Raw genomic sequence first — 14,073 nt, 5'->3', positions numbered from 1 at the left:
GCAGCCACGTCCAGCGTGATATTAAAGTAACTACTTTCATTTCTAAAGCTACATTGTGCACATCTACTATAAAAGAAACCTCATTAGTTAGATACTGCTCAGTGGAAAGGAAGGATAGACATTGTAATCTTAGCTTATCCACTTGTATCATTAAGTGCACCATTGTGGCAAAAGGAGCACTAACGTATACAGATGAGCCACCAATGATCAATTTAATGTTTGTGTGAATTTCCAAAAAGATTGGGAACAACCACTGTCTACTTAAATACAAAATATGCACAAAATATTGCTATATCAGGGTCTTCCACTGGCTTAAGCGAGTCCAAAATAAAATAAACTCGTCTAGTATGCACTAAATTAACTCAAGGCTGCCTCCTCAAGTACCGGCAACCACAACGAACACAGAGACATCAGAGGATTTAAACAAAACATCAATCAGGCCTTTATTGAACATTCATAGTGAAAGAAACAAATAAGCATTTTGTTATCTGCCATGAGATCCAACTCTCACGGCTTCCATTGCGCGACTGCAGCAGGGAAAAGAAAAATACAGAGTCCCAAGCCTTTATCCAAGTCGGTGCTACTATGTCGTATGGGTTTGCAGAAGTGGTTACTATGGCCCTCTCAAGTCCTGGAGGCCAAGGATGCTGTTAGTTGCCTTGATTGTCAGTGCTCTTCTGTTGCTGGCTACTGGGGATTGTCAGTGCTATTAGATCTTGCAGTCTTGTTACATCTTGACTATATTATGTCCTAGGGGTAATGTTTGTAGTTAAGTTTCTGGTAATAACAGGCACTTTGTTCTTGATTCCAGAGGACCGTAGAGGCTGCTGCATTGTTCTTTACAGGTAGGTGCTTGCATGTTCTGTATTTCTTGGATGCAGGTTCATATTGTAGTTTTTTATGTTGGTATCCATAACTGGTTGGGCGGTGGGGAATGCCATATATTAAGTTGTTAGGGAGAGTACTGTCCTACGCTTTGCATAGGTTGGATGGGTGTTTGAAGACAGTGATATGAAGCCCATGGGTACTTTGTCGGCGCAGATTATGTACTAAATGCTTTTTGGGTGAACATGCCGGGTACCAGCTCTGAGGATTTGTGTAATAAGTGCTCTTTCATATCCAGCTGCCTATGGGGCAGAGCGTGTGGGAATTGGTTTGTGGCAGATGGGCGGGTTGTTGTGCCAAGTGCTATCATATGGAGGGTCCCAGGAATGGGGGCTTGTCAGGAAGTCCATCCAACTGGGGCTGTGCTGGGTGCTATCATATAGCAGGTCTCAGAAAGAGAAGGAACGGGCAAAAACCATAGATGAAGTTGGTGCCGCCATGTACTACATCTAGAGAGCATCAGCTGGGTTCTATAGGGTCTGGCACTAGATGTGTGAGTGCAGTCATGGTTCTGAGGGGATGTACTGTGGTGGTGCGTGTGTCCCAGATATGTGAACGTGTGTGCTGGATGCTCAAATATTCCATTTAGGACAGAGGTCCTTTACACTGCCATGTACAACTTCTACGCTTGGGCATGGTCTGTATTAAAGGACTGTATGATTAGACACTGCCTAGCACTGGATGAGTACAGTCTCAGGGAGGGTGAGAAGGTACTCATGGGTCCTCTCCTCCTGTGTTTCACATCACAGGTTTTGCACACCTGCTCCAGGACTCTAGTTCTTCCTGCAGGTGATAAGGTACTGTGGGTATGCCTGGGTGTCATTAAAAATGACAAATATTGTAGGATTCTTCACATCATCTACAAGACTGTCATACCGGATGGGTCCTGTTGTGTCCTTTATTGGGGGCACTTTCATATCCTGTGTGCCAGTGGTATAATCGCCAGTCAGTGTCTTCACTACAAAAACACACTTATTTCCCTCTGTATTACGAGGGGAGTAGAAATCCAACACTGACAACACAGACTGGACCGCAAAATAGACGCCTTGTCCATACCGGGTAGCTGTAGAGAAAGAGAAAAAAGACATTTAGTTCAGATAAGAATATATTTTAAAAACGAAGCAGCTCCACTACCTCAGTACATTGACCTCACTTTAGTAAAAAAAAAAAAAAAAAATGCAAGATGTTGCAGAACTACTACCAATAACAACCTGGAGCTGCAAAATCTGCACAATATACAACATAGTTTAGCAAGGAAGTAGCTACAAACCGGTAGCACTATGTTGGAGGCTGGTATCAGAGGAGAGAGAGAAAGGAGAGAGAAGAGCGAGGTTAGATGGAGAAAAGCGTGAGAGTGGGCAGATCCATGGTGACCATCACACTGGAACACCTGGGTTGTGAAAAGTCAAGTTCAAGATGCACACCCTTGAAAATGTCATCATTGGGTGCCAACCGTTGGTTTGCAGCACACTTGGCACCATGAACACTGATGCATGTCACCGTTGGCACACCCAACTGGCACTTGAAGTTTGGGTACACACTGTCAAACAGAATCCCCACCAGTTCTGGTTTACTTGCACACCTCATGCCTTTGAATCAACTTCCAGAACTCCTAGCCAAGCCAGATCGTCTTTTTTTTTGGATGGAGTCTTCTTTCCAGTGTGAGTGGTTTTGAGTGTGGTGTTTGACAGACACACAACAAGGGGTACAACCTCTAAGCTTTTAGCACATTCCTGCTGCTAAGAGTTACATCTAGGAGAAAGGTCAGACAGGAAAAGATACACTTATAGCAACAACCCTGCCAGGGTTTACCTTGGAGAAACCCCAGCCCCCCAAAGGTTTCCTCAAGACTTGCACACCTCACACATAGGATATCCCTGGCTATTAAAGATGGGTTGTGGCATTTTGCTAGATCCCATAGTTTGGATTTCTGGTTCCGTTCTAAGAGGTTATTAGACTACTTCTGGCTTTCTTTGGAGATAATTTCCAAACTACAGATACTTCTTTACTGGAGAGGGATGTCTGGATGTTAACACTTACTGTGTGTGCTTACTTGTTTTACAGTATTGCCGTTATCGAACCTATATCACCTACAGCAATAGCCTCAACTGATTGACCAGCAATTCTTGGAGAGTCAAGTATTCTATTGTTTTGGAGCCGCCATATTATTATTATTATTTTTTTTTTTTTAAAGAGTACACCCACAAGAACCTGATATGTTATGCAGAGTTGTAGAGCACACTATCACCCAGGAGCAGCTGTCAGTCTAGGCACACCTAGGGTCCAACAGGACTAACCAAAAAGCCAAGTCTTCAGCTTCTTGCAGAATTCAAGAAATGAGGAGGCTCTTATGTGTAGGGGCAGGTCTTTCCATGCTTTAGGAGCGATGGTTTTTCAACTCCCCGAAGTCATTAACAGCAGCCCCGGTCCAGAAATGACCACAAACAGCCACATACTGCCCTTTGTAATAGCGAAGATCATAAGTAACCGCAACAGTTTGAGCACTCTGGGACCTGATGGACCTTCAAATGCACACCAGAAACCTTGTCTAGGGCTCTATCCATCATAGGTTACAGGAGTCTATTGGTAAAGTGCATGGTTGTCGTCGCATAATAGTGCTTAGGTGCTGCTGCTGCCAGATCAACACTCTTGGATTCAGACACATAGAAGGAAAGAAGCACGCCTTGAGATGTTTGAAATTAGAGTGATCTTTGGTGAATACAATTTTCTAAGGTAAAAAAACTCCAAAGTTTGGCTGAAACATCTAAGAAAGCCCACTCTCTTTTGCAAATGTGATTTAAAGGCAATAAATTCATGAGATCAGATCCCACAACAAGAACAAGACAGCTGGGTGCATCGCGAGTCAGTTTAGGACCTTCCTTGCACCAACCAAAGGAGTGCAGAGATGTACCCATCGTTTTACATTCTACCTTATTAAGTTTGACAATTTTACCTGGGAGCTTTCATGATCGCGATCAGAGCACAATAGCATTTAGGACAATGCAAGGTGTGAATGAATAGCAGTTTCCTCAGGATGCAGAATTAACAAAAACAGAGCTTTGCCATTGCATGGACCTGATGTTCATAGAGCAGTCGTCTATATGGGCTCCTAAGTCTCTACACTTGTTTGACCAATGTGGGACACATGCCTAGGTTAGATGAGCAGAAATCTGATGACCAAGTCATCTGGATGGTTAAAGAAATACTGCTCCATAAGAAGGCTAACTTTAGAATAGTCACACAACAACCACCAGCTTGCATTGATTATAGGTCAATCTACTTAAATCACAAGTCATAAAGCAGAGCAGCGTGTCATCCACACACCAAAAAATTCGATCCAATTTGTTTGCCTTTTAACTTATTATACTATACTACTGTCTAGAAGGGAGAGAAAAGGGAATACCTAACTGACCTAGTCCATTCTGAGCAAATAGTTTTTCTAGAAGCAGTGGCTGAGTGGTTTGCCCTTTGGCTGCCGGTGCACTTCAGAACGAGCAATCACAACTGGATAACAGCAGCACCGTAACAGGCCTCACTAGGGAAGCCGCAACGGTCACCAAGCATCAAGTGTTATGGCTAGTTTGGCCTGGAGATCTCCTCGAACTGAGGTCTACGCTTATTCCGTAATGTACATTTAAAAACTGCACATAACTTCATCAACAGAGACCACCTGTAGGTAGAGATGGTGGCCTGTGTAAACTGCCCAGGTTTATGCCTTGTGTACACTGGCCCGTGAAGCGAGTCATGCCTTAGCAGAGCAGGCACATGGACCAGGCACATCTCAACTCAACATAGGGTGCAACTGCGGGTTCCTCCCGCCACCCGTTATTCAATTCCACAATGTGTGCGAGACACCCTTGCTTACTAGGACTCCAAAAAACCTACAAAATTTGTTAACTTACAAAACAAAAATACGCCTAGTAAATGAAGTCACTGTAAACTTGCCATTTCTGCTAAGAATTAAATGATTGGATATACTTCATTTCAGGTTTATTTTAAAATGCACAAAAGGCTACTACAAACGCTTACTGTGATGATCTGTGTTAGTTAATACAACGTGGAAGGTACTTGTAATGAAAATCAACATTTTAACATCTTGTATCTGGAAGTCTATCGGACTTCAAAGCAAGTGACTTGGCTGCGAGGACTGCAAATATTGTCCACCTGCCAGAGAATGATTAAACAATAGTTCTATCCCCTTAGGAAGCCTAACTCCTGGCCTCAGGACATTTAAAAGTGGCCTTCAAATGAACGAATCAACGCATTTAAGATAAATAAGATGGATATAAACCTAAACAATTATAGGGCATGGCCATCCTCAGCATCAGTCGGGTCCGATTATACGGGACACACATCCTCAATATCCCTCTGTCCGATTACACAGAGTGGACGCCTTCAGTAACTGTCCGCTTACATGGGACGAATGTCCTCAGTATTCAGCTTTTTGATTACATGCAACGGACATGCTACACACGAGTATTGCTGGTTTACATGGGATGATGTCCTTAGTATCTTCCTGTTCGATTACAAGCTTCCTCAGTCTTACCCTTTTTGATTACAGGAAAAAACATCCTCAGGATCTGCTTGTTCAATTACAGGGGACAAACATCCACAGTATCTCCTTGTCAATTACAGGGGACAAACATTCTCAGGATCTGCTTGTTCGATTACAGGGACAAACATCCTTAATACCTGCCTGTCTGATTACAGGGGACAAACATCCACAGTATCTGCTTGTCCAATTACAGGGGACAAACATCCACAGATCTGCCTGACCGATTACAGGGGACAAACATCCACAGTGTCAGTGTATAGGACTAGAAGGGAATCGCATTCATTAGAGTAGTACATCAGCCAATCCGTGCATAAGGGACAGGAATACAACCAGGGCCACAAGAATTATGAGTGAGGTTACACCATTCTCCGCATTATTCTGGATTAGCCGCACATGCCACAATTCATCATCTGCTGCATAAACTGCAGATTTTAACAAGAAATATTTTTGTTTCTAGGTTAACAATCAGCAGTAAATAGAAATGTGGTACCATGTGTTACTGCGCAGTGAAAGGCCCTCAGAAAAGGTTGTCTGGTCATCTTTCAATTGCTTACAATTCTGTTGGGATGTTAAACTGGTACCAATAAGATGAAAGCATTGCACAGACAGCGTTTCCATGTGTAAAAATTACAAAATAATGACGTAATACTATCACAAACTCTGCCATATTATGCTGCATAATTAACATTTTATTGCTGCATAATTTAGTTAACACTGCCACATAACTTCATCAACCCTGCCGCATAATTTAGTCCTCACCCTACCAGATAATTCTAGTGGCCCTGAATACACCTTAGACTGATGAGCTGATGGAAATTATTCTCTTGGAGAACAAGTGACCGGCATCCACATATAGACGGGCTTCCAGGTTAGGTTAGTGATTAGATAGACATTGGGCCATCAGAACATGGGGGACCACTGGCAGCCACCTGAAATTAATGAGTAGATGGGTATATAGCCTCTTATATTCCAGGGATAAAGTGGTGAGTACGATCCTGTAGTTTGATTGATTGATAGCATAGAAATATGCCCCAGTCTGAAAAGCTCGGAGTATCAGCCTCAGGCCTCTTTGAAAGATCAGGTAACCCAACCCGAGTCACTCAGAAGAAACGCGGTCCAGCCTGAGGAGTTCTGGATAGACGAGCCTTGGTCAGAAGTGTACTGGGAAGAAATGCTACAAGATTCAGCTACTTAAATAACAAAGTTAAAGTAAGAAGTACTCAAGTAAGGCAGCGATTCGTGCAGATAATCATACAGGGATAACAAAGCCAGTCAGAAGACAACACAGTTCAGATAGAAACAACAGCTACATGTGATGTGATGTATAGGACAGGATAACACACATCTGATATCTTACACAGTCTAGCCAGACTGTTCCTACCATGGGTCCCGTATGTTCTTGTGGCTGGCGGGGCATCCAGTTCCCTGAATAGGACCTTCTCAGTCTGAACATAATAATCTACGCCCACAGCTATTTCATGAAGGGTGATACTTGGTCACACTTAGCCAGGAGAAAATCCAGACCCGCATGAGTCTGCATGCCACGGGTACCCTCCCATCCATGTATAGAGTCCCATCTTGGGTGTACGCTACAAGGCGTGCACGACTTCAGAGAATCTAACCTTACTCGCAGCCAAGAAGGCTGAGTTGCAGATCAAGCCTAGATCATGTGAAGAAACCCTTCCGTTTCTGAATGACATTTTGACAAGTCATATAATTGTATCTGCCCCTCCACCACAGTTTCTCTTGGGTTTAAACTGGAGACAGTATGTAGAAATCTAACCTGGACAAGTCGAAGCTGCTGGGTCAAGATTGTTAACTCATGGGAGGGATATCAATGCCTATCTCCATTCCTCATCATCTAGGTGTGCTAGGTTACTTTCTGAGCAGACAGTCTCTCAAAGTGCTCATTATTAAAAAGGGCAGATTGATGAAACGCATGTTTACCCAAGGTAGGGTTACATTCTGTTAGTGTCACTAGCTCAACTTAGTTCATTTCAGGGCTGTTGCAACTGCAGGTATCTGAAAAACTAGGACTTGGATCTGAAATTCATCTGTACGCTCTCCAAATGTCTTTATAAGATCAAACTGCCCAAATATTGCATAGTGTTTAGATACCATTAATGTCTCAGGTTCTTAAGGCAGGTGGGCCAGGAGACCCCACAGCCACTTGCCATGTCCTAGGGGTATCGTGGGCCAAAATGCTTTCCCATGCAGGGCCTTACACCAGCAATTCAAAGTAGCTCCAGTGGCTGGGGCCAGAGAAACTGCTACCAGGGGCCAGTACAGAAGTGCCAGTCAAATGGCTAAAGCCTGAGGAAATGGGCAGGATCCTCTGTGGAACCAAAAAGCCAGTCATTCACCACTGATGGTTGGGCAGCCCCATTGTATAAATGAAGGTCTTCCATATAATGACCCCGTCTTATACTTACTGGGTACATTTTTCCATTTAGATCTTGGTGCGAGAAAGAACTCCCACTGTGTGCAAGAGTTTCTCTAGTAGCTTGTTGGTGTAATTTGGAAGTATGTAGTCCGGTCAGGGCAACAAAATCACTTTGTAAAAGACTACTGTACCTATTATGTAAAAATAGGAGGCTGTCCCAGCCCCGGAGGTTCTTACAAAACAGCATCCAGGAATGAAGTAACATTGAGGTCCCAGCACAGGTTTGTGCATGTAGAGAGGTGAAATTGCTATGTACATGAAACTATAAGACTGCACATACAGGCGGTACTCAGAGTTAGTGTTTGGAGTTCCTTCCCTCTAGCTGACTATTATGGATGTATCCCAGTTAAGCCTTACTGTACAAATCCAGTATTTCCATTAGTCTCTGGCCTGTTCATCTTGGGCACTAGAGGAACTAGAACATGTCATCCGTGTGTAACGATGCCCAACCCTTTGTTCCTCCCGCTTACTGGAACCCATGCACCAGATCGTCTTTTTGTTTCCAAGCGGCTAATGGTTCTATTGCTAGAGCGAAGAGCAGCAAAGAGAGAGGACAACCTGGTCTTGTTCCTCTCTCAGTGGGGAATATCACAGGTACTGGTCATGTGGACCGGTGACCCAGGGATTACTGAACAGAACATAGACCCAGAATAAGAACCTTGAGCCAAAATTAATCTTTCGAGGACCTGCTTACAGGAACTCCCATCTCAAAAGGTTGAATATTGAGTCCTATTAACTACAAGATTACTTATCCACAACTCCTGAATCCACATACCATTTTTCCCGCAAAAGCTTCGGTTGAACCCATACTGACAGATCTCTTTAGCACTGGCCGCGGAGGTACCATGATACAACATTCGCTCCACCGGCTCGCGACAGCCTGCTCGCTCCATGGACAGCTTCTTCAAATGGTACTGGCTGTGCAGCAGAGGGTTCACCAGCTTTTCGAGCTGAAAATGTAGGAGAACATAGTAGAAGAATCAGAGAGGCTGACATTAAATGAAAATATTCTCTGTACTCCAGGCAACCAATCAGATCAACACAACGACGGTAGGGGAAAGACAACATGGGAAGGGAAAAGGTTGATGCCAAGAATCAGTCAGTGGAAGGGAAACAGACTAAGAAAGAACTGAAAGAGGCAACAGTCACTAAAAGGAGAGCAGTGCAGGAAGAATCACAGGATGAGAGAAGGAAGGGCTCACAGATGACAAGAGGGAGCATGGATGCCGGACTGTAGAGGAAGGATGATAAGTTGAGGGAGGAGCACAAAGCAGGTAGGAGAAATCCCAATTCCTCTTTGGAAAGCTAACCAGTTTATTGTATATGTAACATACGAAATGGTTTCTTACCTGTAACTCCAGTTCTCTCGTAGGGGTATTTCCATGATAGTCATAAGCACTGAATAGTTCCGCGCGCCTGCGGGGACCCCGGAGCACTGATGTGAAGTATATTCTTAAGTGCAAACACCAGCCCTTTGAAGAAAAAGGTCTGTCAAAAAAAACACTTAAGAATAACATTGTGCAGCCTATGTGAACAGCTACACAGGCCAAATTGTTGAAAAGAAAATCAATAGTAGTGTAAATTCATGTTCAAACACCTATTTATTCTAGAAATGTAATAACAAATACATTCTCATACTTTATTTACACCTCTGATGAGAATAAAACAATGCAGGGCAGTGTAGCCCAGAGGCTGCCATTATACAGAATGTAAATAGAGCTGTGCCTTTAAGAAAGTAAAGTCTTCCTGTATCCCATCATGCACAGCAACAGGCAGTTGCCTCAGTTCTTTTTGAAGGCTTTTAACCTGGAACAAGCTTTGTTGGAGTACCAACATCAACCATATTTATGGCAACTTTTTCTATGTGAACTCCACCGGGGAGGAGGGAGGGTTGCTTATGACTATCATGGAAATACCCCTACGAGAGAACTGGAGTTACAGGTAAGAAACCATTTCTTCTCTCGTAGGGGATTTCCATGTATAGTCATAAGCACTGAATAGAGTAGCAAGCCCATCCCCATAACCGCGGTGGAGTAGACAGAAAAAATACTGCCAAAACACTAAAGTTATGCAAATAAGTTCTTAAGCAAAGCCTGTCCAACCTGTGCATCTGCCCTAGCATCTGTATCAAGGCAGTAATGCTGAGTAAAGGTTTGGACAGACTTCCAAGTAGCAGCCTTGCATATTTCTGCCAAAGGTATATTTCTCATTAAGGCTGTAGTAGCTGCCTTCCCTCTAGTAGAGTGGGCTTTTGGCCTACCACCGAGGGACTTGTTCGCTAACTGATAACATAACATTATACAAGAAACAATCCACCTGGATAATGATTGCTTAGACGTGCCCAACCCTGTTCTAACTGGGCCATAGTTAACAAAAAGCTGTTGTGATTTACGTAAGCATTTTGTCCTGTTCAAGTAAAATTTCAAAACCCTCTTTACATCTGGAGAGTGCAGAGTTCTCTCAGCAGGAGTAGCTGGATTTTGAAAGAAAGTTGGTAGTGAAATGGTTTGGTTCACATGAAAATCGGAGACGACTTTCGGTAAAAACTTTGGATGAGTTCTCATTACCACTTTCGCAGAATGAAAAACCGTGTAGGGTTCCTGAGAGCAAAGGGCTTGGATTTCACTGACCCTACGCGCTGAAGTGATTGCCACCAGAAAAGCAGTTTTCCATGTGAGATGTTGAAGCGATGCCTTATGTATTGGCTCGAATGGAGGTAGCATCAGGCGCGATAGGACAACATTCAATTCCCATGGAGGAGACGGCCTTCTAATGGGGGGAAAAACCTTTTTTAAACCCTCCAGGAAGTCCTTAATAATTGGGATTCGAAAAAAGGAAGTTTGTGAGGGGCTCTTCCTGTATGCGGTTAGAGCCGCCAAATGTACCTTTATTGATGATAATTGTAAGCCCGATTTTGCCAAGGTTAGGAGGTATGGCAGAATAGACTCTTCTCCACAGGATATCGGGTCAATGTTGTTGTCTAAACACCACACACAAAATCTCTTCCACTTGCTTGCATAAGTGGATCGTGTGAAAGGGCGCTTTGCTTCTCTCAGAATTTCCATACAGTCCTGAGGTAAGTTCAAGTGTCCATATTGCACTAGCTCAGGAGCCATGCTGCCAAACTCAGTGATGAGAGGTTGGGATGGGATATCTGCCCTCCGAACTTCGTGAGCAGGTCCGGACGATAAGGGAGCCTGATGTGTGGTTTGAGTGACCGGTGAAGATGGTCTGGGAACCACCATTGGCGTGGCCATTCCGGAGCAATTAGGATCATTTTGGACTGAGCATTGGATAACTTCTGGAGGACCGCCGGAATCAGGGGAAGCGGTGGAAAGGCGTAAAGAAATGCTCCTGACCAGCTTATCCACAGGGCATTCCCCAGTGTCCCTGGATGGTAATATCTGGAGGCGAAGTTTTGGCATTTTTTGTTTTCTGGGGTTGCGAACAGGTCTATAGAGGGGGAACCCCATAGTGCGAAAATGGAATGAACGACGTCGTCGTGTAGAACCCACTCGTGGTTCTCGTCCATTACTCGGCTGAGAGCATCCGCTTGCACATTCTGGATGCCAGGCAGGTGAGTTGCTACTAGCGACATGTTCCTTGCTAGAAGCCAATGCCAGATTGTCTGAGCCTCTCTGGATAAAATCCTGGACCTGGTGCCTCCTTGTTTGTTTACATATTACATGGTGGCCACGTTGTCCGTCTGAAGAAGGAGAGTTTCCGCTCTCAGAGAGGGAAGGAAAGCTTTGAGCGCAAGGTGGACCGCTCGAAGTTCCAGCAGGTTGATGTGATAGAGACTCTTTTTCTGTGTCCACTTGCCTTGGACTCGAAGATGTTCCATGTGCGCTCCCCATCCGAGCAGTGACGCATCTGTTACGATGGTTTGAGCTGGAGCCTGTTGTTGGAACGGAATCCCCACCAAGAGATTGTCGGGTAGACACCACCACTTGAGGGACTGTAAGGCGTGGGGAGAAAGGAGGACTTTGTTCTCCCATTCGTTCATTAGTTGACTCCATTGATCCTCCAGGTTTTCCTGTAATGGTCTCATATGGAGGCGAGCATTGGGAACGAGATGGACACAAGACGCCATCGAGCCCAGTAGGGAAGCTATTACTCTTGCAGTGGTCTGTGGAGCCTCTTGCAGTTGTTTGCACTTTTGGAGAATCGATAATCGTCGTTCCTCCGAAGGAAACACCTTTCCTAGATTTGTATCTATAATGGCTCCTAAGTAATGCAACCTCTGAACCGGTGTTGCTGTGGATTTCAGGAGATTTACTTGAAGACCGAGCTTCTGCAACAGCTGTAGAGTCCATTTGAAATGTTGTTGCGTCTCTAGATAACTGGAGGCCTTTATGAGCCAATCGTCTAGATAGGGGTAGACAAAAATTCGATGCTTCCTCAAATGGGCGGCTACCACCGCCATGCATTTGGAAAATGTCCTCGGCGCTGATTTGAGGCCGAAGGGCAGAACCGCAAATTGGTAATGATGTTTTCCGACGGTGAACCTTAAGAATTTTCGATGTTTCTTGGCCACCGGAATATGAAAATAAGCGTCGCAAAGGTCTACTGCACAGAGCCAGTCGCCCTGACGAAGATGTGGGTAAATTTGGTGCAAGGATAGCATCCTGAATTTCTCTTTGCGAATCCACTTGTTTGCTGTCCTGAGGTCTAAAATGGGACGAAACTCTTGCTTGTCTTTTTTGGGCACAAGGAAATACCTTGAATAAATCCCCTTCCCTTGCTGGCTGATCGGGACGGGTTCTATGGCTCTTTTTTGTAATAGAATGGTGACTTCTAACTGAAGAGCTTCGAGGTGTCGGTTGGTTGTTTTGGGTGGAACAGATGGTGGAGGACTGGTGAATCTGAGAACGTAACCATGTCTCACAATATTCAACACCCAGGCGTCTGATGTGATGCGTAGCCACTCGTCCAGATGATTTGAGATACTTCCCCCTACCGGAGTGGATAACGGAGGAGGGGGAAGCGAAGATTCAGGGCTTAGACGCGGGCGCCTGTCGAGGTGTCTGGGTCTGAGGTGTTGAACCACCCCTTGTCGACCTTCTGGAGAAGCCCCTCTGATGCTGCTGCTGCTGCTGTTGCTGAGGGCGTGAAGACGTCCAATGTGGAGTCTGATACCTATGGGTGAACAGTCTTCTTTGATATGGGCGGAATCCTTTTCGCTGTTCTTTAGGTCACTCCGTGCCTACCGCTTTCAGGGTATCCAGCTCCGACTTCATTCTGGCCATCTCGTCATCGGCATGAGAGCCAAACAAAGTGGAGCCTGAGAAAGGTAGGTTTTGTATCCTCTGCTGTGCTTCGGGTTTAAGCGATGTAAGCTGCAGCCATGCATGTCTCCTGAGCGCTATACCATGAGCATAGCTATGTGCGGATAGTGTCGAAGAATCCGCCGCAGCACTTATAACCTGGTTAGAAACCATAGCTCCCTCGCTCACGATCTCTAGGAAATCTTCCCTTTTGTCTCTAGGGAGATGCTCCGCGAACTGCAGTATAGAGTCCCAGAGGGATCGATCATATCTCCCTAATAAAGCAGTGGCACTGGCTGCTTTCATGGTGATGGATGCCGTAGAGCATACTTTTCTTCCTGCAGCATCGATCTTTCTGCTCTCTGTCTGGAGGAGCAGAGGAAGATGGTGACGTCGAATGCAATTTCTTCGCTGCCACTATAACTACCGAGTCCGGTACCGGGTCCGACCTCAAGAATAGAGGATCTTGCTCTGGTGGACGGTACTTTTTAATGAGTCTGGAAGGAGCAGACTTTGTTGTAGCCGGCGTGAGAAAAATGTCCATTGCTGGCTCAATAAGACCCGGAACCAGTGGAAGTAAAGGTCGTGAAGATGTCTTTTGATGCAAGGTCTCAAAGATTACTGATGTCGATGGGGCCGGAGCTGCTAGCGGGATACTCAGCTTGGTTGCCCCTCGCACTAAGACCTCCTGGAATGTATTGACATCATCTATGGGGGACACTCTTGGGGACGGTGAGTCTGATAAGGTTGGAGAGTAGTCCCGTGCGGACGATGAAGAATGTCCATGATGTGATTCCTGACGACGGTGCCTAGAGGTAGATGTACGTCTCGAAGAATATCCAGAACGCCCTGCAGATCGCGTTGGAGTCCTCGGAACAGACTCTGGAGGAGGCGCCGGAAGAGGAGCCGTAGGTGTTACCGGT

At 45.1% G+C, this 14,073-nt stretch overlaps 1 protein-coding gene across 2 annotated transcripts in view; it reads right to left on the bottom strand.

Moving 5' to 3' along the window:
- Nucleotides 1-418: 418 nt before the first annotated feature.
- PARP10 (poly(ADP-ribose) polymerase family member 10) overlaps nucleotides 419-14,073 on the bottom strand; it is a 227,371-nt gene continuing 213,716 nt past the window's right edge. For both annotated transcript variants that reach the window (XM_069221161.1, XM_069221160.1), the window contains exons 10-11: nucleotides 8,659-8,833; nucleotides 419-1,948 (exon numbers count right to left, since the gene is read on the bottom strand). In XM_069221161.1, the coding sequence (XP_069077262.1) occupies nucleotides 1,659-1,948; nucleotides 8,659-8,833 (465 nt within the window). In that variant the 3' untranslated portion in view covers nucleotides 419-1,658. The remainder of the gene's footprint in view (nucleotides 1,949-8,658; nucleotides 8,834-14,073) is intronic.

This window comes from Pleurodeles waltl, chromosome 2_2, assembly GCF_031143425.1.
Source record: "Pleurodeles waltl isolate 20211129_DDA chromosome 2_2, aPleWal1.hap1.20221129, whole genome shotgun sequence".
In the NCBI taxonomy this organism is placed as follows: domain Eukaryota; kingdom Metazoa; phylum Chordata; class Amphibia; order Caudata; family Salamandridae; genus Pleurodeles; species Pleurodeles waltl.
Note: the sequence above shows the minus strand (reverse complement) of the source record. Positions and strands in the feature narration are given on the sequence as shown.